Below are 17,680 nucleotides of genomic sequence, written 5' to 3' on the forward strand. Positions count from 1 at the left end.
TTCCCTCCACTGGCTGCCTGTGCATTTTAGAATTCATTTTAAGATTCTTTTATTTGTTTTTAAATCTTTAAATGGCCTTACCCCACCCTACCTCTCTGAGCTGCTTCATTGTTACGCCCCTGCTCGCCACCTCCGGTCAGCTGATCAGCTCCTCCTGGAGTTGCCGAGGTGCAAGCGTATGCTCAGAGGGGACCAAGCTTTTTCTGTTGTGGCTCCAAAGATGTGGAAAGAGTTAATAGAGAAGAATTTTAGCCATGTCATTGTATATTTCATGTCACTTTACTTAAGGTGTAGTAAATTGCATTGCATCTTGTGTTTGTTGTCATCACTAATTTTCATAGAACATTTTGTGACATTCATGAGACTCAAGTGAATGATGATAAAAGGTGATAGCATTATCATGTCATATTACTGCAATGCTCTGGCATGCACACACAGCAGGTACATTTTAATTAAAAAATAAACGTGCACCTTAACTCACATGCGGCACACCCTGACCCGTTCGGATTGTAATTAAAGTGTGCCATAGCCAGCCACTACTATGTAGTAAGTAAAGTGTGATGCTTGTTACCTGACCTGAGTGCCACGTGAACTGCAAAAATAAGGGCTCCAGTGAGCGGGTTGTGATCTAATCTAAGGCTGATTGTGTGTGTGTGTTTGTACATGTACGCTTTCAACCTAAGGGCCCCCAGTCACCATCACATGTTTGGTGTTGATTGCTTAATTACCGTGGCTGTGCATAGCGAACACACACGGTCAACTTTATATGATACGTATTTCTAAGTTATATATTAACACCAGCTTTTCCCAAGAGTTTCAGGGAGGGCCCACTGATCGAAATGAACTCAAAACAATGAGCAGGACTAATGTATTTATCCTGAAAGAGTTATAAATGAAATTATTGTTCCCCTCTCACCAGACAATGTAGACATCCTCATCTGTTTGAAAAATAATTTGAAGTTATAAACTAAAATACACTTTGCTCCATTTCTTATTCACCCCCCCCCCCCCCCCCCCTTCATTTTCTACCTCTTATCCTTGGTCTGGATTGCACTGGCAGTAGACCAAGCAGCTCAACCCACACTTCCCTAGCCTGGGCCAAATTTTCTAAGTCTTCCTGTGGGATTCCAAGGTGTTCCAAAGCCACAGGATTTTGACAAAGACAATTTTTATTCACCAGTGCTGTTCATATTGCATTTATTACAACAATTAAGTCTTTTATTTTAAAATATGATGTAAAATATTGGACATCACATTTCACTTTTCATTCAGGACCACAGACAAAAGTGGTTTTCATTGCCCATTCAGTTATTTTTTTTTAAATGTCGAGCAGTCTTCTTTTTTTTTTTGATGATGATGATCTGAAAAATGATCTGATCCATGGCTAAAAAATCCATATCCAATCCAAACTGTAGATTTTATCTGTGACACCCTTAATGGAAATGCTCTAAAATGTACCATTTTGATAAAATTGTCTCTGTTGACCAAGTTGTCCAGCAACGTTATTGTAAATCACAATGTGGATCAATACCAGATCTGCTGTGGTGCCTCCAACAGTGGAGCAGATTAAGTTTGACTTTTGGCCAGAATTGTTCAGTTAGTGCTGCAAGCATCAGATTTGGTGTGAATGTTCTTCATACATTAGTTGTATTTGAGAAAAAAGTCCTGGCCACTTGAATATCCAAAATGGTGGCTAGGTAGGGGTCAATCAAGAATTATGCAGGGGTCAAAATTTAAAAACGTTCCAATCATATTGACAAGTATGTATAACATATTATTTGTCTGAGAAATATTCCAAAAATGATATAATTTGGACTATCTATGACTGAATTTTATGGAGTTATGGGGCAAAAACTGTTGTGTGGGCCGCTGAAGAGGAGGTACTGCTGGCCCACCACCACCAGATGGCGCCCTGCTTGGAGTGCGGGCTTCAAGCACGAGAGGGCGCCGGAGCCACTGGGAGTGACAGCTGTCACTCATCCTCAGCACCAGCTGTCACTCATTCATCTCATCACCATCACCATAAAGTCCGGACTGCAACTCCACCTCCTCGCCGAGAAATCAGCTACCATTCAGGTAATTTTCTCTGCTGACTCAAAAAATTGAGTATTAATCTGAACTTCTTTGCAGCCGTTTTCCTGGTGTGTCCTTATCTGTGGGATTGGCGTTTGGTGTGATCAGCGACGGCTTCGCCTCACATCCCAAACCAGATAAGTGGTGAAACAGGAGCTGCATGAGTGTGTGATTGGAGGTGGAGGTGCTCCCTCCTAACTAAACACTGACTGTGGGATTACTGAGTGTGCAAACTCACACTCATCAGGACTGTCTCTGTTTTCTGCCAGCAGTACCGGGTCTGACTGCTGAAGACAGCGGCCACCTGGGGCGCAGGGCTTGGCGGCTCTGGTGTTCTTCAGCTCCGTTGGTGGTGGAAGCTGTGTGGGATCCGGCTCTTCTCTCGCCAGGCGTCTTCTATCGTCGAGCCTGCCCACACGTCACCTGGTGTATGATTGACAGTCACTATATTGTTATTGTCTGTACGTTGTTGTGCGATTCACAACATTAAATTGTTACTTTTGGCTTGTCCATTCATTAACGCCCCCTGTTGTGGGTCCGTGTCACGACACTTTCACAACAAAAACAGCAAGAATGGTGACAAAGGTTGAATTCAGTTTGTACAGGGGTCAAAAGTTAAAGTTGCTCCAATTTCTGAAAAATGTGATGCAAATTATTGGTTAACAGGGTTTTAAAAAGGAACAGTTTGGACTATGTATCATGCTTAGTTATCACGTTACAGGGTAACATATGTCGCATACCACAGAATCCAATGTACATCAACATTTTTTGACATTTACTTTGGAGACTAAGCATTCAACACTGTCGAAACTATTCCATTTATTAATCCTATTAGTTCAACCAATAATTTGCACCACTTGTTACCAAAATTGGAGAAACTAATTTTTGACTCCTGTACAAACTGAATATGACCTTGTTTTTCAGTCATAGATAGTTCAAACTTTACCTTTTTTGGAGTCTTTGTGATCAGTCACATACAGGTGCTGGTCATATAATCATCAAAATTAAAAGAAATAAACATTTGATATATATCAGTCTGTGTGTAATGAATGAATATAATATAAAAGTTTCAGTTTTAGAATGGAATTACTGAACTAAATCAACGTTTTCATGATATTCTAATTATATGACCAGCACCTGTAATGTGGTAAAGCTTTCAATATGATTGGAGCATTTTAAAATTTTGACTCCTGTGTAACGTTTCTGTGTAGGCTCTCAGTTGTCCAGGTGGTTTCCATAGTAGAGAAGCTTGAATCTTCGACTGGACTGGGTTGTTTGACGCGAGGATGTTTCGCTTCAAATCGCAGAAGCTTCCTCAGCTAAAATTCTTGCTCTGGTGGTCTGACTTCTGTCTTGACTCTTATAGAGAAGAATAATCAAGAAGTCACAAAAGCTGGAGTTCACTCTAGCAAGAATTTTAGCTGAGGAAGCTTCTGCGATTTGAAGTGAAACGTCCTCGCGTCAAGCAACCCAGTCCAGTCGAAGATTCAAGCTTCTCTACTCCTGTGTAATTCTTCATTGACCCCTACTCAGCTGCCATATTGGATTTTCAAGTGGCCAGGACTTTTTTCTCAAACAATGATTTATGAAGAACACTCACTCACTCACTCACTCACTCACTCACTCACTCACTCACTCACTCACTCACTCACTCACTCACTCACTCACTCATCCTCAACCGCTTACTCCAATTAAGGGTCGCGGGGGGCTGGAGCCTATCCCAGCAGTCACAGAGCGCGAGGCGAGTTACACCCTGGAGAGGACGTCAGTCTGTCGCAGGGCCACATATAGACAAACAAACACATTCACACGTGCATGCACACCTACAGACAATTTTTAAAGTTTCCAATCCACCTAACCTGCATGTCTTTAGATGTGGGAGGAAGATTAAAATGGCCAAATGCCCACTGGCTGCATTTCTGTGTGGACGCTTAAAACCCCGTTATAATCACAGAATGTATAGTTGTAATGGTTGTTTCATCTATTTTATGTGCATGTACATTCATTGCCAAATTAAGTGGAATGAAAAAAAAAATCAAACCTTGGCAAAGTGGTACCACATCTGACTAACTTATGGGTGATTCTTTAACTACGGGCACTATTGGCCTTGTAAATGTAATTTCCACCACACCATTGCCTTATAATATAAAGCGCCTTGGGGCAACTGTTTGTTGTGATTTGGCGCTATATACATGTGCTCTGATGTCACTGTTTATCTCCATAGAAACTACCCAAACAATCTTTCATACAAACTGTTTAAAGGGACATTACAGTGTTGTGGTGGAAATTACGGCAATAGTGTGGGACAACTACATTTTGTTTAAAAAAATCACAACAGTTGTATGACATTGAATACCCCAGTTATGTTTTGATTATTTTACTGATATTTTATTCAGAGATATTTTAAAACATTAGAAAAAACGTTTTTTTTACCATTCATTTTTATCATTGAAGATCAAAAGTCTGGGTGTGGGACAAGCACAAAATGGCAATATTTGCATATAATGATGCTGAAAAAAGGTGAAAAAGTCATCATAGACTACTAGAACAAATTTCTTAACACACTTTCATTGTAAAGATAACTCTAAAAGTGTGAAATTTCCCCTTTTTTCTGTTTTTCATACAATATGATCAAAGGACATAATAAGTGCCCGTAGTCTAAGAATCACCCTTATACGTGCAAACAATTGTTTGAACTAATGATCTTGCAGTCTGCAGTTGTTTATAATTTGAATTAATTGGAACATTTTATTTGCAGTTCCATGCATTGCACAGTGACTAAAAGTGCTTTGTGTCTGCAGCCTGTGTGCTGTTGTGCACAAACGTCTCACCCATATAAGTGAGAGTGTTTGTGTGCTTAACAGGAAAAACAAAACAAAATCTAACTTAAAGAAACAAGCACAAAGTTCCTTATTAAATACACTCAACTTCTGACTTTCTTCTTTCCATTTACAATAATCTAATAATGGAGGTTGTGGCATCTGTATTTAAGCCTATGGATAAGGCGCTTTGCGTGGTTGCTGCACACAGAACAGAAGGGTTTTCACCGTTCGGCTGCTCCCTTGTTTTTCACTCTGGGTCCCAACAGCAGCATCCAAGGTGGATCTGCGTGTTGATTTTGGCACAGATTTTATGCACAATGGCCTTCCTTACCACTCATCAAGGAGGACAGAAATCCTAGTTTTTGCCAGTAGCACTGCCATAATTTTTATTTATTTATTTTTTACATCTACCAAGGATGTAATAAAATCGTCGCCATTTATTTATTTGTCTGTGTCTTTTAGCAGGATTACGTCAAAACTACTGCATGGATTTTGATGAAATTTTCACCACAGATAGGTACTAGGCCATGCCATCCACTCCATTAAATTTTGGAGGTGATTTGGATTCTGGATCAAGATGTCACTTTATATATGCTTTGAAGGATTACATAAAAAAAAAAAACCTACTTCACAGATTTTCACCAAATTTGCACCACTGATAGATATTAGTGCATGGAAGACTCCACTGAATTTTGGAGGTGAATGAGATCCAGATTGGTGGACGTCAGAAATATCACATTGCTTTTTGTTTTGTTTTTTAAATTCACCATTGTGGTAATTCACAAGCTAACTTAGCTCACCACTTCATGCAATTAAACAAACAATGTTATGTACGATAAGATGCACTATTAGCATGCATGGTGGAGTTACATACTGTATATATCTAAAAGCCAAATGGTTTTGCTTCTTTATGATTAGTGATGTGTCTGATCAGACTTCCCTTATGTACAAATTTTTTACCACACTCAGAACATGGAAATTTTTTATTTGCCTTGAATTTCCTTCTACTAGAGTGCAGTGGGCCCCAGACACGGGGTCTAAAGCTGCACCCTTAACATTACTGACTTTGTATCCGAGGGGCTCTCTTCAAGATGGTAACCTTTCCTCTCCTCAAATACTGCCTTTGATCTCTTGCCCCACTTCTCATGTTTGAGTAAGCGAAGCAGTGAGAGATCTTTTTCTTCTCCCTAATGGACCAATTTACAATGATGCCGTTTCACTGGATTCTTTTAGCCCTTTGATGGTGTTGTTGCTGGGGTCCAGGATCAGAACTATCTGGTGGGTGACACCGCTGATCTGGTGGATGACCCAGCTGAGTGCTGCTACAGAGGAGATGTCCTCTGAAGTTGCACCATTTTCTTCATACGCCCTGGTGCCTAGGCACTTTGTGGAGGTTTTAGCTGGGGTTTGTTTCTTTTGAGACATCCTCATACCAAGATCTCTCCTGGCAAACCCCTTCACAGTGGGACCGAGGACACTCGAGGCTCGTGTCCAGTAGGAACTCCAACCCACCTGTCCAGTATGAATGTGTGTAGTCAGATTACCCTTGTCTCTAAATTTTTTACCACACTCGGAACACAAAAATGGTTTCTCTCCTGTATGAGTTCTCATGTGTTTTATCAAATGGCCCTTATGTCCGAATTCCCTACCACACTGAGAACAGCCAAATGGTTTCTCTCTTTTTTTTTTTTATTTCTCTTCAATTTCTTTTTTTACAGAGTGCAATGGGCCCCAACCCTGGGGTCTACAGTTGCATCCTAATCATTAATCATTATTGGCATTGTATCCGAGGGCTCTCTTCAAGATGGTAACTGTTCCTTTAACTGCGGATATCTGCACCTCATGGGCACTTGGGTGACCAGGGATTGCCTCAAGATATTTCTTCAGGTTCTTCTTCATAAGCCCTGTTGCTCCCACCACAACTGGTATGATATCAATTTCATTCAATGACCACGTTATTCGTAGATCATTTTTTAAGGTCTTGGTATTTCGTGATTTTCTCCCTCTCAGCTCTATTCAGGCCATAGTCATTGGGGACTATCACATCAATAATTTTTGCTGTCTTCTCTTGCTTGTTCCAAATGACAATATCAGGTTTTACTGCACCTCCTTCGATATGTCTTCCTGCTGGGATCTCTTTGTCATAAAAGACAGTCACTTTTCCATTGGATGAGACTGGTGCTGGCTCATACTCCCAAACGTGTCCCTCTACTTCCACCTCCAGTTCCTTGCATACTTTCCAATGTAGATATTTACAGATCTTGTTATGCCGGCTTGTGTAATGTCCGTCTGCCATGAGGATCTGACATGCTGATACTAAGTGGTTTACACTCTCAACAGCTGCATGACAGAATCGGCATTGATCATTCTGTGATATTCCTGCCATTTTTTTGAAGCCATTTGTTAGTAGTCCTTGATCTTGTGCTCCAACTATAATTCTTTCTCCATCAAAACCAAGTTCTCCATTTGTAAGCCACCGCATAGATCCTTCTTTGTCTATGTATTCCTTTTCGAGTTCTTCTTGGAATCGGCCAGCCCTTTTGTGCTGTTTCCATCTGATCATTTGATGTTTTTGTTCTCTTTTGCTGTATTTTTCCCTAGCCTGTCTTGCTAGTGTCGTTGCAGGTGTCAGCTCATTGCTTTCTCTCTCTTGCAAGAGATCTCCGCCAAAGTTTTCTGCCAATTTTATAATAGAGGTCTGTTGTGGCATAGTCTTAATATGGTGTTGCATAACCTTTTTCATAACTTCTTCTTGAGAGCTCTTTAAGTACTGCCCAATACTTATTATAGATGCTCTATAAGCCTGATTGATCTCCATAAGACCTAAGCCGCCTTCTCGACGGGGGAGATATATTCTATCCATGCATTGGTTTCTGTATGTAATTTTATGCAGGGTGAGCATCTTCCTAGTTTTAGTATCTAACTTGTTAAGCTCACCCTGTGGCCAGTCTACTATGCCAAAGCCATAGCTCACCACAGGCAACGCAAACTGGTTTATGGCTGTGATCTTGTTCTTTGGTGTCAATTCTGATTTACAGATCTTCTTTAAGTGGTTTAAGTATTCTTGTGTTACTTTCTCTCTCATTTTTTTATGCTCTTTGGTAGTATTTTCTTCAATTCCCAAATATTTGTATCGTGGAATCCTCAGCCAAATCATCAATAGTGTTCCCCTCATCCATCTGTATATTTTCTGTGACCTGGTTCTTAGCACCTCTGATTGTACATTTAGAGCATTTATCCAGCCCAAACTCCATACCGATTTCTTTAGAAAACGTATGGAGTGCCTCCACTAATCTCCTGAGTCCCCTCTCTGAATCTGCAAATATCTTTAAGTCATCCAAAAACAGAAGGTGGCTCACCACCTGTTTATGTTTTCTTCCTCTACCTCCATCTAAATCATACCTGATGTCAAATTCCTTGAGGATCTTGCTTAATGGATCAATACTAAGACAAAAAAGGAGTGGAGAGAGACTATCTCCCTGGAATATCCCTCGCTTCACTTTTATGTCTGGAATTATTATCTGCCCCTCTGTATGGTTTAGAGCAGGGGTAGGCAACCTGTTCCAGAAAGAGCCATGAGGGTGCAGGTTTTCTTTGCAGCCACTGACTCCACCAGGTGATTTTACTGATTAATATCACTTTGAGCAGATGGAATCAGTTAATCAGTGAAATCACCTGGTGGAGTCAGTGGCTGCAAAGAAAACCTGCACCCTCATGGCTCTTTCTGGAACAGGTTGCCTACCCCTGGTTTAGAGTGATGGTGGTGTTCCACTTATTCATTTGTGTTTTCAAGAGAGATCTTACTTCCTTATTGATGTTATAAAGTTCTAGGCATCTCATAATCCATGAATGTGGGACATTATCAAATGCCTTTTTGTAGTCAATCCAAGCCATGCTGAGGTTTCTCCTCCTTCTTTTGCAGTCCTCCAGGATAGCATTGTCTATCAATAACTGGTCTTTAGCGCCTAATCTTTTTCTGAAACAACCTTTCTGCTCATTCTCCAGGTAGCCACCAGTGTCCAAATGTTCATAAACGGCATCGGCTATAATTCCTGTCAGCCATTTATAAGTTGTTGTTAAGCAACAGATGGGTCTATACTTGTTGGGAAGCTGCGTTTCCTTGGTCTTTGGGAGTAGGGTTGTGTTCCCAGTCGATAGCCAGTCTGGTGTGTCCTCTTTTCCGTTCAATATTTTTGTGAAAGCCGCGGCATAATGGCGGTGCAATGCTGTCAGTCTTTTTAACCACAAATTTGGAACTTTATCAATGCCAGGTGCCTTAAAGTTACTATATTCATGAATTTTATTTCTTATCAATTCTTCAGTTATGATCATTGCTGGCATTTGCTGTTTGTCTTTGTTTTTCCGTTTTATTATTTCAATCCACTCAGCCTCTTGGTGCTGTTTAGGGTCTTCAAACAGTGGTCTCCAGAACCTCTCAACTTCTTCTCTCTCAGGTGGCTGTTGTACTTCTACTGTATTATTTGCCATATTTCTATAGACTAGTCTAGGGTTGTTTGCAAACTGCTTGTTTATCTGTTTGGCCTTTATTTTCTTATCTTTATTTCTAATTTGAGCGGCTAATGCTTTCACTATGGCTTGGTGCTCAGCCAGCCTCGCAGCCAGTTGTTTATCTTCAATATTGTATTTTCTTTTAATGCGATAGACTTTTCGAAGAAGGTTCCTTTTATGACTTTGGCCTCCCAGAAATATCGACATCTGGGAGATCTCTGCTCTGAGGAGACTAATTTTCTGTTGTAATGTCTTTTTCCACCGCGGCACGCTATTCCTTTTCCTGATTTTGGTTGTTCTGTCCGAATAATGGGGGACTAATTTACTTTGTATGTACCATGCCGCTCCATAAATTTCTTCTTCTTCTTCTCTCTTTTTTTTATTTCTCTTCAATTTCTTTTTTTACAGAGTGTAATGGGCCCCAACCCTGGGGTCTACAGTTGCATCCTAATCATTAATCATTATTGGCATTGTATCCGAGGGCTCTCTTCAAGATGGTAACTGTTCCTTTAACTGCGGATATCTGCACCTCATGGGCACTTGGGTGACCAGGGATTGCCTCAAGATATTTCTTCAGGTTCTTCTTCATAAGCCCTGTTGCTCCCACCACAACTGGTATGATATCAATTTCTTTCAATGACCACGTTATTCGTAGATCATTTTTAAGGTCTTGGTATTTCATGATTTTCTCCCTTTCAGCTCTATTCAGGCCATAGTCATTGGGGACTGTCACATCAATAATTTTTGCTGTCTTCTCTTGCTTGTTCCAAATGACAATATCAGGTTTTACTGCACCTCCTTCGATATGTCTTCCTGCTGGGATCTCTTTGTCATAAAAGACAGTCACTTTTCCATTGGATGAGACTGGTGCAGACTCATACTCCCAAACGTGTCCCTCTACTTCCACCTCCAGTACCTTGCATACTTTCCAATGTAAATACTTACAAATCTTGTTATGCCGGCTTGTGTAATGTCCGTCTGCCATGAGGATCTGACATGCTGATACTAAGTGGTTTACACTCTCAACAGCTGCATGACAGAATCGGCATTGATCATTCTGTGATATTCCTGCCATTTTTTTGAAGCCATTTGTTAATAGTCCTTGGTCTTGCGCTCCAACTATAATTCTTTCCCCATCAAAACCAAGTTCTCCGTTTGTAAGCCACCGCACAGATCCTTCTTTGTCTATGTATTCTTTTTCCAAGTTCTTCTTGGAATCGGCCAGCCCTTTTGTGCTGTTTCCATCTGTTCATTCGATGTTTTTGTTCTCTTTTGCTGTTCAACTGGCCACATGGTTTACCACAATGACAGGAATTAAAGTGTTTCTCAGTAACATTGCACCTGCTATGATAAACAGAGTCATTGTTATTTGTCTGACAGTTAAAACCTGAATGAAGTTCGTTGGTCTGTTTCCATTCACAGCTGATATTTGTTTCAGTTTTAGAACCTTCTGAGCTCCTACCAGTGGTACCTGGTTGTAAATAACTATTTGGACTTGGGATGCTAGCTGGACGTGACCCACCATAGTCCTCTCCAACAGCTTGTGCTATCAGCAGTGTTCTGTGTGTAGTTGAGCTGCTGGCTACAGGCTCAACCTCTGTGTTAACCTGTGATGATTGTGGTTTTTCATCCTCATTTTCACTTTTCACAGGGACAGCGGTTGAAGGTAAATCAGTGACATCAGCCTCCTCCAGCTGTTGACTGATCCAGAGTTTCTCTTCATCATCTTTAATGTCCTCCTGGTCAACAATAACATTCCAATCTTGCTGTTCAGAGAGAATTTCTTCTTTAAACAACAACTGCTGCATGTCTGCAAAGAATCAATGAAATTGATATAATTAAGAAAAACATTAATTAAAAGTTAATGTTCTAAAGACAAACCTGCAGAGTGGCGAGTGTAAGTTAATGCACTGATGCAACTGATAGTATGTCAGGGTTCATATCCCCTTTCCCAGGTCAAATTCAAGCACTTTCACGGTGCCTTTTCCAGCACCTTATAGCTGTGATTAGTTACATATTTATATGAGTACACACATACTCAAAATAATAATAAAAGCCATATTAATAGGCTTAAAACACCATAACCAAATAAGAGTGTTTCAGAAATGACATATGTATTTGCAGTAATTTGAAATGAGCATTTTTCCCAGCTGAATGAAGTGACACCACCTGGGTTTGTTTACCTCGGTCAGCCCCGCCTCATCGTTCAGTGGGGGGAGGTCTCGCGATAATCTACGGCGAGACGTGAAAGGTCTCGCCTTCTTCATTCCAAGATACTCATCATTTGAATCCGTGTCTTTACAAATAACTGGACCAACACTGATCATAGTAGCCACTGTGTATTGTCCACCCAAAAACAATAAGGACTTCATCAATGAATTCTCTTCGCTTCTCCCCCACCTCTACACTCACTCTCCAAATGTCATTGTACTCGGCAATTTCAATAGTCACATGGACAATCTGAATCATTTACTTGCTATGGATTTCACATCATGCCTGGACAGCTTCGGTTTTCAGCAATATATACATTTTCCAACCTATTCAAAAGGTCACATCCTTGACCTCGTGTGCCGCTCCGGCTGACCTCCATTCTCAAGAAACCTGGCTCAGATTCAAATAATTTTAGCAACATTCGTTCTATTTCCAACTTGCCTTTCATTTCAAAAATCCTGGAAAATATGGTTGCATTTCAAGCCCATTCACATCTTTCTAATAACAGTCTGTACGAACAGTTCCAGTCTGGTTTCTGTCCCCACCACAGCACAGAAATGGCTGTAGTTAAAATAATCAATGAACTATCCATCCTCATCCTGCTTGACCTGAGTGCAGCTTTTGACACCATTTCCCATTCCATCCTCCTTCATAGACGGGCATCTACTGGTTTATCATGCACTCCCTTTGACTGTTTTTCGTCTTATCTCTCTGGTTAATCAAAATAATTGCCCTATCCCTTAAATACAGTTGCACTGACTGATCAGGAGAGAAGGAGATCAACACGGCCAGCAAACTTAATATCACAATAACAAGTGAACAAAGAGTGTGGCTAACTGTTTGAAAGGGGGCCCTTTCATCAAGGGAGGCTTCCCCCCTCAGCGTATCTGGAGAATGTTCTTCAGACTTTGGAGGTCTTTTTGTGTTATAGTTTTCATTTTGTATTAATACAATAACATGCTTTTGGAGGGCGGTATGCATTTTCAAAGGCCGACGTCCATGCCCAGTCGCCCAAAATGACTGATATTCACCCGAGTTTGACGAGGGCGAATATCTGTCATTTTGGGTAACTGGGCATAGACGGAGGGACTCTGAAAATGCATGCCGTACGACAACTGCATGTTATTTGCATTATTATCACTTACTGAGATACACAACATGTGGAATCACATTAACAATATTTAATGTCATTTCAAAACGTACGACACCCAACAAACCCGTACATAAAAAGTTGGCTCACTTTAACTTTTGTTGTGTTGGCTGGTACCGCGCTGCTCTCCAAATTTGGCAGGGTGTCCTCATCAAGCTGACTGCTTTGGTTGCTGTTCACTGTCGTACTATCCATGATAAAATTGTCCAGAATATCCATATTGAGACCAACACACACTTCTCACTTTTTCATGTTATCGTCTGCGGACAGTTCTTGGGTTGTGTATGCTATGACGTCATCATTTTATGCACAGTGGGAGGGTATTGGGATACCCGCCCGCTACTGCGGGCAGATATGGACAGGTACTGTAAATGTAAATATATGCTACCGGCCCAGCAACGCCTCAGTAAGTGATAATAATGTAGATTAATGTCTCAGTTGGTTAGTACTGCAGTTTTCTTCCTCTTTTGTTTTCTTTTTCATTTTCTTTCTTTTTTCAGCAGGTGGAAATATAAAGTTGGAAGATTTTTCAAGTCAAGATACAGCAGGAGTTTGTAAAATTACTATCACTGAATGTTAATGGTTGGGAAACCCAACAAAAAGGGCAAAAGTGATGGCAAAACTGAAGAGGGAGGCGATGTATATTGTTTATCTGCTGGAAATTCATCTTTCTAAACAAGAACATGAAAAATTAAAAAGGTTTGGATATAAAAAACATTTTCTATAGCTCATATTTGCATTCCCATAGAAGAGGAGTTGCCATTATTATTTCAAACAAGGTTAAATTTGAAGTCCTCAAAGAAATAAAAGACAAAGAGGGTAGATACATAATTGTTAAGGGAAAACTTGAGGACAGTATAGTGATTTTGTTAGATATCTATGCACCAGCGATAAACACTTTTTTAAAATCATTGTTTGAGGTACACTGCATTGAAATCAGAGGGTGTCTGTATATGTGGTGGAGATTTTAATGTAATACTAAATCAGGATTTGGACACAACTAGTCTTAAAAATAGTAGAAGTAATTTAACCAGACTAATTAATACAGTCTGCGAAGATATGGGTTTTTTGATGTCTGGAAGTATGTTCATCCTTTGAAGAGGAATTATACTCAGTACCACATTCAACATATTCAAGAATAGACTATTCTTTTATGTAAAAAGGAGATTTTTATAGGGTTAAAAAAACGTCATATTGGCGTAGCAGATGTGTCAGATCAAAGTTCTTTGCAGCTATCAGTTCAGCTGGAGGGGAGGAGGAGGAACATGATGTGGAGAATGAATGTAGGTATTTTAAATAATAAAGCAGTGGTAGAACAAATTAAATTGGAAATAAAGGAATATTTGCAGTTTAATGATAATGGGGAAGTTGATCCATCTATATTGTGGGTCTCTTTAAAGGCAGTCATATGTGGGAAAATGATTGCTTTATCAGCATCCATTAAAAGGGGGAGGACTGTGGAATACAATAAATTAGTATTAGCTCTATCAAACTTAGAATTACAACATAAAAAAATAATACAGACCCAAAATTGTTAGCTCAAAAACAGCTGAGAACTCAAATTAATGATATATTAGAGCAAGAGATTGAGAAAAAGGCACAGTTTATAAAGCAGACATATTACGAGGTAGGATCAAACACTACAAAATTGCTTGCTCTGCATCTGCAAAAACAAGTAGAAAGTAAACATAACAACATTATATGTGAAATCCAAATGGGAAGGTGAATTAAATGTGGAAATATCGACAGAGGAATGGTATATTTGTTTACTTCAACATACTTCTGCTAGTTCAAATCAATGGAGATTGTTCAATTGGAAAGATCTGTTCCATTTTTTAATTACACCTAAGATTCAAAGTAAAAAATCACAATCATTGCAGTTCTGTTGGAGACAGTGTGGCTTTTTAAATGCTCACCATACTCCATATATTTTGGAGTTGCGAAAAGTTAAAGCCGTTTTGGAAAAATATACATGCTGTTATGTGTAAGGTGCTTGGATATGCTATTCCTTATGTAGGTACTATTTTATATTTAGGTTGCATTACACCAGTAGTGCAAGTGGAGGATCGCCATGTGGTGAAGATACTGCTTACAGCGGCCAGGAAAGCCATTATGCAAAGTTGGTTACAAACCTGAATCTCCAACTCAGTATAAATGGTTTGACATTATAAAGGAACCGGGAACAATGGAAAGAATGACTTATAGGTGCTGGGATTGAAAGAAGATTTATATGAAAATAGATGGCAGAAATGGACTCTTTATCAAAAACTAACTTGTTGTTGTTGGTGGTGGTGGAGATAGGTACTCCGTTTGTCCAAATCGGCTTGCTGCTTTGGGTGGGGCACTTCGTCTATGGCCACACAAAGTATTCCCCCACTGCTTTTAAAAGGAGGAGAGGTGGGAAAGAACGAGAAACCAAACTTTCAATGTTACTATACTATAAGCTGGTTTTCCACGAGCAACGCATTTATCTTATGTTTTTTGTCATTTTTTTCTTTTTGTTTATTTATTTTTAGCTTTTCCTTATTTCTCAGTAATTAGATGTTCTACTTTGTCTTGTTCTTGGTAATAATGATATTGGAATTTAATAAAAATTAAAGTATATCAGAGCTTTGATTCCAAGGAGTGCTTCATACCACAACTGCACAGAAAAACCTGTAGTTCTGCTCACAGTTTAAAGTACAGATGTCCGCTACAAGTGGCTTATCCAACGTTACCTTGTTATCAAACATTAACAATTGATAACTAGACATAGTAAATGGTAGTTGGTAAAGATTCAATTCACAGCACACTTTGAAGACTCCAGTGCTTCAAGGTAAAATCTTTGCTTCAAATAATGTGACAGCATTGTGGTTCAAAAAACTATGCAGACAAAATAAGATGTATGCATCTGGACCACAAGTGTACAACAGTTTTCAGGGCCTTACGGGCAGAGTGAGGGCCATGAGATTCCTCAGCTGGAGCAGTCACAGACACACACAAAACTTAATTTTCAAGCTTTTAAACATTTAATTGCCATCTTTTATTCTTTCAAATTTAAGAGTTACATCAAGTCGATGTGTCATCTGTCTTTGTTTCAAACCTCTTACCATCAGTATGTGGTTGTAAATGACTACATGGATCTGAGTTGCTGGCTGGTTCTGGTCCTCCACAGTCCTCTCCTTTAGCTTTTATTTTCCGTGTTCTCTGTGGAGTTGAGATACTGGAAAGAAACTCCACTTCTGTGCTCTGATCTCTTTGGCTTTGAAGCTGGGATGACTGTATTTTTGCACCATCTTCATTCTTCAGAGACAACAGTAAAAGGGAACTTAGTGATACAAGCCTCCCCGGCCCATGAAGCTGCTTTCTCTCCTGACTTACCCAGAGCTCCTCCTGTTCCTCTTTAATGTTTGGAGCTTCAGAGTCCTTTTGGTCCACACTATGATTCTCTTCCTGCTGCTCAAGAAGAACATCTGCTTTATTCACCAACAGCTGTTGTATGTCTGTAAGGAAGAATTTAAATGGATAAAAATATGAACAATATTCATTATAATAAAGATAAAGCAGTTTTTTGTGTGTGAGTCCCAACAACAGCATGTTATTGCACTGAGGAATTCAAGTCAGGTCTGTGATCATGAGCTAACGTTGTATGTTGCTGCATCCACCACTCAATGGAACCATCCTGGGTCATGATGGGCCATTTGGAGCTTTTAATATCAGAGCTGACATCCATCCATCCATTTTCTATACCTGCTGACTCTAATTAAGGGTCACCGGGGGACACGCACTGGAGCCTGTCCTAGCAGTCATACAGCATGAAGTGGTGTAAAACACTGGACAGAACACCAGTCCATCACAGGGCAGAGCTGACATTGTGAATGGAATTTTTTTTTTTTTTTTTTTTTTAAAAGCACAAACTTGAAAAATCATATTCTGGACTATGATCAGCAATGTCTGGATACCATAGTATGAAGCCAATCAGAGATTGTATCTCCCACCAAAAGGGGTGGAGAACTTTTGAGGTCTAGACATAACAGGTGATTATACAACCCCAATTCCAATGAAGTTGGGATGTTGTGTGAAATGTAAATAAAAACAGAATACGAGATTCTCTTCAACCTACATTCAATTGAATACACTACAAAGACAAGATATTTTCAATGACAAGATATGTTCAAACTGATAAACTTTATTGATTTTGTGCAAATATTTGCTCAACTTGTTCACCACTTTGTTCACTTTTCCTTCTAACAACATTCAATAAGCGTTTGGGAACTGAGGACACTAATTGTTGAAGTTTTGTAGGTGAATTCTTTCCCATTCTTGCTTGATGTACGACTTTAGTTGTTCAACGGTCCGTGGTCTCTGTTGTCGTATTTTGCGCTTCATAATGTGCCACACATTTTCAATGGGCAACAGGTCTGGACTGCAGGCAGGCCAGTCTAGTACCCGCACTCTTACTACGAAGCCACGCTGTTGTAACACGTGCAGAATGTGGCTTGGCATTGTCTTGCTGAAATAAGCAGGGACGTCCCTGAAAAAGACGTTGCTTGGATGGCAGCATGTGTTGCTCCAAAACCTGGATGTACCTTTCAGCATTGATGATGCCATCACAGATGTGTAAGTGGCCCATGCCATGGGCACTAACACACTCCCATACCATCACAGATGCTTTGAACTTTGCACTGGTAGCAAACTGGATGGTCTTTTTCCTCTTTTGTCAGGAGGACACGATGTCCATGATTTCCAAAAACAATTTGAAATTTGGACTCATCAGACCACAGCACACTTTTCCACTTTGCGTCTGTCCATTTCTAATGAGCTTGGGCCCAGAGAAGGCAGCGGTGTTTGTGGATGTTGTTGATGTATGGCTTTCACTTTGCATGGTAGAGTTTTAACTTGCACTTGTAGATGTGGTGATGAACTGTGTTAACTG

At 40.0% G+C, this 17,680-nt stretch overlaps 1 protein-coding gene across 1 annotated transcript; it reads right to left on the reverse strand.

Moving 5' to 3' along the window:
- Positions 1 to 912: 912 nt before the first annotated feature.
- LOC117507842 lies at positions 913 to 16,617 on the reverse strand. Its single transcript, XM_034167626.1, has 5 exons — positions 16,557 to 16,617; positions 16,126 to 16,247; positions 15,855 to 16,047; positions 10,681 to 11,214; positions 913 to 938 (listed from the first exon to the last, which is right to left on the reverse strand). The coding sequence occupies exons 1-5, from the start codon at positions 16,615 to 16,617 to the stop codon at positions 913 to 915; spliced, it is 936 nt and encodes a 311-aa protein (XP_034023517.1).
- Positions 16,618 to 17,680: the final 1,063 nt, after the last annotated feature.

This window comes from Thalassophryne amazonica, chromosome 3 (assembly GCF_902500255.1).
Source record: "Thalassophryne amazonica chromosome 3, fThaAma1.1, whole genome shotgun sequence".
Classification (NCBI taxonomy): domain Eukaryota; kingdom Metazoa; phylum Chordata; class Actinopteri; order Batrachoidiformes; family Batrachoididae; genus Thalassophryne; species Thalassophryne amazonica.

What these genes read in the sequence shown, in the direction of transcription:
- LOC117507842 (XM_034167626.1), bottom strand. Translation starts at nt 16,617, where the DNA reads ATGTCAGCTCTGCCCTGTGATGGACTGGTGTTCTGTCCAGTGTTTTAC. An exon ending in AGGAACAGGAGGAGCTCTGG is followed by an intron (nt 16,048 to 16,125) that starts GTAAGTCAGGAG and finishes TTGTCTCTGAAG; the next exon opens with AATGAAGATGGTGCAAAAAT. An exon ending in ACCATGTGGCCAGTTGAACA is followed by an intron (nt 939 to 10,680) that starts GCAAAAGAGAAC and finishes TTTTTCAAACAG; the next exon opens with ATGAGGATGTCTACATTGTC.